We start from the raw sequence: 8,016 nt of genomic DNA on the forward strand, positions 1-8,016 counted from the left end.
TGTTTACAGAGCCTCTCCTGTGCTTTAAAAAGAACAGGAGTACTTGTGGCACCTTAGAGACTAACAAATTTATTAGAGCATAAGCTTTCGTGGGCTACAACCCACTTTAAGCTGCCTTGGCTGGCTAGGAGACGAGCAAGATCAAAACTGTGGCGTCAGGAGGAGAGGGGCTGGGGAAATGAACACGAGATGCAAACAACATTCTTATAAGAAAGTTTGCAATGCACTTTTGCCAGGCGCGGGAAAAGATCCTAAGAAGTTGTGGGAGGAAGCCGGTGGCTATAGGGAGGGGAAGTCACAGAGGGAAATGGTGAGAGATGGACCCAAATGGCTAGTATTTGCCTATGGACACATACTATAAACCCTAGCTTGGGGTGAACAAATACATAGGAACTGGGTTAAAGCAAAATGAAAATAGCAAGGAATGGGGTTAATTGCGTTTCCTGAATCCTCCCCTGCGTGTTGTCTATCTAGACTGCAAACGCTTTGGAGCAGAGAACTGTCTTTGCTTTATGTTTGGGAGGCGGGGTGGGGGCTAGAAACATCCTGATACTAGTTTAATCATTATCATTTGAACCCCCCAAATGACAACACTCCTTAGGACACTTCCTAAGCACACCCAGACTGGCTGAAGTGCTGGGTTGTCATGGGAGATGCACAGAGACACTGAAGACAGAGCCAACCGCGTGCATGGCCACTACTTCACCCCCCCACAGCCCACAGGTGCAAAACCAGCAGACTCCTTTGGGAGAGCTGCTCTGTATTGTGTTGTGGCCAAATTCTGCCCTGGCTGGCACCGCACGGAGCACCCGCAGTGTCAGCAAAGTCATTCTGGGTGTGACTCAGTGCAGGGACTTTGTCTGGGAGCAAAGGTCGAACTTCACAAACACCAAACTTGGTTCTGTGCCATGGGGTGGCACCTGTTTCTGGGGAAAGGAAAGCAACCCGCAAAGGTCTCTTCCCCAGCCACAGCCGTGGAAGTCACAAGACAGGAGACTCAAATTTCAGTCCGGATCCCTCCAGCAGATCACGGTCATAGTGCAAAAACGAAACCAGCTCCAAAGGCAGATGAGTTGGGACCATGGAGATATGGCAGCAAATATTTTCTCAGAAGATTGGGCAGATGAAACCAGGAGACAGGTGGACTCTGAAGGTGGATTATAACCTTCAGTCCAACGACCTGGACCCTGGATGGAAGCAATTCCTGCAACAACATGCGTTTGCCAGGTGAGGGGTAGGGAGCAGGAGAACGGGGTTAGCAAAGGGCTTTGTGAGCAGCAACATCTTCCTTGCATAGCACTACCACAGGCTGTTAAGAGCTGGTTGAATAGTAAAGGAAGAACTAATGCACAAAGAGTCGGGCTGGTGGCAAATCTTCCTCCTAAATGATTATTCGAAGGGAAATGGCTTTTTGGATCAAATGGAAATTTTCATGAAAAACAGCTGTTTTTTTCAAAAAACGTTGGGGTTTCCCCCCAAAGCCCCAAACGGAAAATGTTTCGGTTTTTCGACATCCCCTCAAAATTTTTCATGGGGAGGGGGGAAGGGAGGAATCACTTATCGGCTCCAACAAAGAGATGTTTACTGACAAATTTTGTGGATTTTTTTGCACCGTTTTTGTTGACAGTTTTGAACTTTCAGGCAAGCTCTATTCACTAATAGTCTTGTGACTACAGACTCCAAGTTCCATTTCCTGTGATGAGTGAGATCATATTATTCTATATTTGTAAATATCTGCACAACTCGTGGGCATTTGTCAAAATGTGTGTGAAACCCAGGAGTTTCACACAATGTAGCAGCAGCGATTGATTCATCGCCTGAAAATTCACACCTGAACTCCATCGTTTGTTATCCTCTGCTTTAGAATGCTCGCCATCCAATCAGGGCGCAGAAGCAATAGCATATGGCTCAGGTGTCCAGTTAAAGAGCCCGGCTTGGCAACAATTGAAGACGGTGAAGGCTGTTAGCCCAAAGTATTTGGTGAATCCTTACAAATAGCAAGCCCATGAACAAATGTAGAATCAGTTGATGAATGATTCACTAACCAGAAAATAGGGCTCAATCATTGCAAATAATCTTAAGGAATAATTTGACCAGTTCTAACAATGTCTAGTTACCTAAATATTTGCAATGTGACCATCATTGTAGTATCTGGGCGCTGGATTTTTATGATAATATCTATTGTTCTGGAGCATGCTAGACCTGCCACAGACCACAGAAAGCCATGGGTGGGGAGGGAGAAGTGTCTGGAAAGTACCAGCAGGGAGGGAGATGGTGACAGAAGGGGAGGGCGAGGAAGAGGGGGTGGGGAGAGACCAAGAGGCTGACCTGGAAGGAGGGAGATGAGAAGGCCGAGGGGTAGGTTGGGGGTGGGTGAGTGAGGGGCCAGGCAATGCAGGGGTGGCCGTGGAGGGCTGGGTCATGCACATGGACGGGGCTGGGGGAAGCAGTGAATTACACCCACCTTGGCTCTTCTAGACATTGTCAGTGTCATCTCGAAATCTGACCCAGTGCCGCCGCCCACTCATTCTGCTGATTTTCATCCCCGGTGTTTATTTCCCCACCCCCAGGGCTCCAGGCCTGCAGCTTTATGGCTGCTGAATTATGCTGAGCTTGCTGTCCTCGGAGGTGCCCACGGAGCCACCATGCCCAAACTGGGTTGGTTTTGCTGCTGGCTCTTTACTTCTCTAGGGTCGCCTCTTTGTTTCTCGCCTGCAAGCGGGGCCAGAGAGGAAGACTCTAAGGGTCAGCCCGAATCCATATAACAATGGAAAGATCAGCTGGAGCCAGGGGCCGGTTGCGGTGGACAGGCAGCAGCCGAGGAGTGGCTTGCAGAAGGATTCTGGGAGCAAATATGGATGCAGTAGCAGCTAAATCTATACCTCGTTCTACTGAACACTTGGATGATTGTTATATGTTACTTATGGAGCACTATGGGGCTGTCCAATACAGCAAAAGTGAGATTCTCTGCCCCAAAGAATTTACAATCTCAATTAAGAAGGAGATGGAGGAGCCGGGAAAGGGAGCGAGGAGGGAGAGGACAGTAGGAGCGTGTGGTCACTTGGGAAGCTAATGCATGTGATGTACAGTTATTTGGATGGTGATAGGACCCAAAGGCCTCTGCCAGCTTGCACTCCCTTGAGCGAGGCATTCTCAGCCGAAGAGCAATGAATCTCTGCCCCTAGAAAGCTTAAACTCTCAATAGACGGGGCCAAAGGGGATTTTTATGACCATGACCATTATTATTTTTCAACCTCTGAGGGGCTACAGCTCGGAAGCCTTCTTGAAACAGTAGGTTTGGAGGAGGGGTGTGAAGGTGGCCGAGGGGAGCTGTGGTGTTCGACGCAGTGAGGGCATGGCATGCAGGGGGGCTGGGAACAGACTGGTCTTTATTTCCTGGCCCTCGTCACCGCACCTGGGTCAATGTTACAGAAAGCTGTGTGTTGGGTCAGTATCCGATAGCTGCTGCTGCAGATCAGGAGGGAATTCTAGGCATCGGGGAAGCGTGAGAGATGGTCCGGAGGCCACTAGAGTCCATAACTATTTGAATGTCAAACATCTGTAGCCAAAACCAGCTCTCAATATCTATCATATAGAGGAGCAGAAGCCATCCTGTTTAGAGTGGACTCGTGCCGGAAACCATTTGCAAGGCATAACAACGACAGCTGTATTGAACCTACTAACTAATAAACAATGCTATACATTCCTCAGTGCTAGTAGATAGCGCTCCGTCGAGTAATAACTACCTACACCTCTCGATCTCCACTGCCCGTGTACAGCGCTCCGGAACCCATCTTGCGGGACAGAGGCTGAGTTCTCAGATTAGCAGCTGCAGCCGGTTGAGGGCTTTGAATCTGGGTTAAGTTTTGTCTCCTGCTTTCTCCTGTTAGGTTTCAGTGCTCACAGTGCTGGCACACCTGGCACTCGGCTCAGGTGAACATTCTCTTCCACATGCACCTGGACCGGAAGCAGAGACGGGGCCAGGTGAAGATGAAAATCTTCAGACAAGAGTGCAAGAAGTGCCTTGTGCCGAAACTGGAACTGCCTGAATTCAGCCAGGAGAACGTCGAGAGAGTCCTGGAGAACCTGATGCTGAAGATTCGCGGGAAATGCTACAGAGAGGCCATCAATCCCCACGACCTGTCCAAGATCATTGTGGAAGCTCAGATAATGGGGCCGCATGATAGCTCCCACTGTGAAGCCTGCCGGCTGGGCATCTGTTGCTTGAAATATGAAGCCCAAGCACCAGCCAGCACCTTCTTTAGGTCTGCTTCTCTATTGCCACGCATCTTTCCTGCCCAGGAGGAATGGAGCGAAGCAGAGACGGGGAGCAGCCGTGACTCGGGGAGCAGCTGTGACTGGCGGCGCTTCTGTTGCTACAGTTGTTGTTTGGTCATATTTTTGGCTGTGCTCATTTTTGTTCTGCTTTATTTCAAAAACAAGTAGTGGAAATCCGACACTCAGACTTGTGTCCCTAATGTAACTGAACTGTAATAACCTGATTAGTCTGTATCCACAATCTGTTAGTCTTCAAGGTGCCACCGGACTCCTTGTTGTTTTTGTAATAACCTGAGTAATAATTGGGCTTGGAAAGATTAAATTTTTATCTGTAAATGTGAGTAAATGTCAATTTTCACCACACACACATAAACCAACATCAGTAATTGAAATTTACCGATAGGCAAAGTAAGAAAAATGCTGCTTGGGGCCTTGTTAGCATTTGATTTCAGGATGCATCAGACATGCGTCTGACGAAGTGGGTATTCACCCACGAAAGCTTATGCTCCAATACTTCTGTTAGTCTATAAGGTGCCACAGGACTCTTTTTACAGATCCAGACTAACACAGCTACCCCTCTGATACTTGATTTCAGGATATTTACTTGGTATATTTTGACGGGCGATGTTGACAGTTTGCGCTTTAACGGTTATAAAGCTTTAATTTTTTGAATCGCAACATTGTCTGTCATGAAGTAATTATTGTCTGACCCCCCCGCAACTGCCTGACTGCCTCCTAATTTCCCACAACTATGAATATTTAAATCAATAAACATTTGGAAAAAAACGCCTAACCCATTTTTTTTTGCAGCTGTGAAAATTTACAGAGATAAAAATAAAAAATGCTTAAAAATAACCATGGATATTTTCTGTTCAAATTATATAAGTAACCAAATTCTGCCAAGCCTAGTAATAATAGATAATGTACCTGTATATGTAGGGTTGAATGCGTGCATTGGGCTGAGAGCTAGAAAAAATATCTTTTTATTGCCCAGCTGAGCAGATTTCATCTAAGAGCCATTGGGGGACGGTAGCTATGGACCCCTAAGTTCCCTTTTTGCATGGTCAGTTTTCAGAGTAGAACGGCTCTTTAATTGTTGCATATGTAATCTTCCCCAGGATCCAGCCCTGGATAAGCCGAGCAATAGAACAGAAAGATGTACGTCAGGCAAAAGACCTTTGAATTCGCTCACCTGATCCTAGGGAGTTCAAAGGAGTGTTTAGGGCTTCATTGATTCTTGAGTTGGTGGAACCCCTGCCCCTAGATAGAGAACTTGGGCATGATTTTCTAAGCTGCCTGAGGACAGACAGCCTCCTGTTTAAATATCTATGTAGCTGCAATTGAGTCGGGAGGAGTCTAGATACCCTCCGTGATGCCTGTAATTTTAGTGCCTGTAGACACAACGTTTCCCGCCGGCAATTGGGAGGCTGTTTCACAACCTCAGGCCCTTTGTGTGTCAGGCTGATTGGCCAGGCCTTGAGCCCTTTACATTCAACGCGGGTTTGATGCGTTCCCATGAAACGTCCTGGAAACCTCTCCGTCCCACGGGCCAGCTGTTGTTGCCTGCCTGTGACAAACTGCTCGGAAAGTCTGCTGCAAACCCCTGGCAAGTTCTCCTCTGCGTCCTTTTCTTTAAAGGGTGGTGTTACAAGTGCACCCCCAAGGAGATGACCGAGATTCTCGGGGCTCTGTCTGCTGGCAGCTCAGGGAGAGGCACTGTCCCTGGTGGGGAGGGGGAGCCTGGGCAGACTCAGAGTCTGCCCGGCAACCAATAGGGAGTGAGTTGCCCCACCCAGGGAGTTCAGGAAAGGGGAGGAGCCATTTTTTTGAGTCTGTCTGGAGCCAGCCAGGGCAAGGGCAGGACTGGCTGTGGGGGGCTGGGGAGTCCCAGGCCAGGGTTCCCCCTTAGAACTGGCCTCTAGGGACCTGACAGCAAGATCCCTCAGCTGGGCTTTTCCTTCTCCACTGATAATTCCCAGTTTGTAGAGTTTTGCTGGGAAACTTCCCCAGCCAAGCTGAGTTCGCCCTCCAGCTCCCGAGAGGAGACCAGTCCCCACATGGTCAGCTCTGCTCCTGCTGCTAGTCCAGGGCTGCTGCCTGCTGGGAGTGAGTCTGGACGCTGGGCTAGGAGACGACAGTTTGGATTTTAGTACAGTTGTGTAACCTGCGCCTTGAGCCCTGCACCCCTTTGTGGGGAGGGAAAATCCTGGGACCGAAGCAGCCTGATTCCTGCCTGGAGAGGATCCCAGCCAGCAGAGATCAGCCCCTCTGCAGTGACTGAGGAGTCCAGAGTCAGCTCTGAACGTGAGGATCATTCATGGAGTTTGTGAGTGCACCATCCTTTAGTTAGTCAGTCAGGGAACTTGTTTTGGGGACCCCCTACTCCCTGAACTGTGTCTTCGAGCCAGGGAGTGAGGGTTTGGGGATTTTATAACCTGCTGCATATTAAACCTGTGGAGGGACTTACCACCTCCTCCCACTTGTGAGTCCTTTGGGCTGTACTGAACCCAGTCACTGCTAAACCACTGCAGAGACGATCTCGTGGTCATAGGTCATCCAGGGCCCCAACAAAGTACGCGTACCAACGGGACACTAATCTTACTTTTGCTACATCAGGTCACGTGACTGGGGAAAGTCACGGGTATTAGCAGCGTGGGCACCGGTGACCCTAGGAATAGTGTTTTACCCTGTTATGTTGTATTTGTCTCCTGTTTAATATAATTACTGTGCTGAAGATATTGTATGTGTTTGTGTTATTTCTTGGGAGTCTCCAACTATCTGGCAAGTAAGTGGGGGTTACCCTGTGGTTAGAATTTTCTTCCCAAGCTGCCCTGGTGACCCTGCCAGGAAGGAGCGAGGAGGTATCTTCATAGGGAAAAATAAAGAAGATACACCCTGCTGAGTGGGTGGCGGGATCCAGAAGAACCCAGACCTATCCATCAAAACCTGTAAGCAGATTGGCATTAAAGAGGGTAACCGGGTGGAGAGGGGGCGCTACACAAGACTACGCTGTGTGCGTATATCTGTAACTAGATATTAGAGAAGGTGCTGCTAGATGGCGCTCAAGAATACATTGTTCCTGGCGTTTGTAGGACCAGTAAAACGTCTTGTGCCCTGCAAATGGCTTCTTGTGTGTCGGTTTTTACACGGCTCTTCCCAGGAGGGCTTTGCAGCCTTTTGCAGGGCGAGGAGAGGGCTGAGGCCTGTTTCCCGAGGACGGCTGAATGATGCAGAGGGCAAAAACATTGATCCAGAGACCGTTGGCCCCGGCTGGAAGTCCCTCCCCTGTCTCCCTGAAGCAGCGCCTCCTGGTGGCAGCAAAGTGGCAGCACCACCCTATGGAAAGGGAGGTAGATGCCTACAGGAGGGAATCAGTGCTGCAAAGTCAGGTGGGATACAGTGGGGTCTGCTGCTGAGGCTGTGTGTGCACGAGGGGACGAGAAAGCTGTGGCGTTCCAGCAGGGATGTGTGGTCCCCGGGCTGAATGTGGCCCAGAGGAAATACCGTGGAGTTGATCCCAGTGGGGAGGGCAGTCCTGCACACAAGCAGCACGTTAGCTCCCCTTTCAGTTTCGTTTCTCACAAGCCCTGAGCTTCATTCCACACCCAGGGTCCTGAGTCGGTAGCAACGAGGCAAAGGAGCCCACCTGTGCAAGGCTGTTCCTCAGAGAGGGAGAGGACGGTTGCAGACCCAGAGCCCCCCCCCTTAAATAAGTCACATTCCTGGTTCAGACAATAA

The 8,016-nt window shown here is 49.4% G+C and overlaps 1 protein-coding gene across 1 annotated transcript; it reads left to right on the forward strand.

Moving 5' to 3' along the window:
• The first annotated feature begins 941 nt into the window (after positions 1 to 941).
• LOC112108309 (receptor-transporting protein 3-like) lies at positions 942 to 4,770 on the forward strand. Its single transcript, XM_024202384.1, has 2 exons — positions 942 to 1,227; positions 3,891 to 4,770. Exons 1-2 carry the CDS (start codon positions 1,082 to 1,084, stop codon positions 4,444 to 4,446), a joined length of 702 nt encoding a protein of 233 aa, XP_024058152.1. The 5' UTR covers positions 942 to 1,081; the 3' UTR covers positions 4,447 to 4,770.
• Positions 4,771 to 8,016: the final 3,246 nt, after the last annotated feature.

This window comes from Terrapene carolina, unplaced genomic scaffold, assembly GCF_002925995.2.
Source record: "Terrapene carolina triunguis isolate 2854851 unplaced genomic scaffold, T_m_triunguis-2.0 Scaffold88, whole genome shotgun sequence".
NCBI lineage: Eukaryota > Metazoa > Chordata > Testudines > Emydidae > Terrapene > Terrapene triunguis.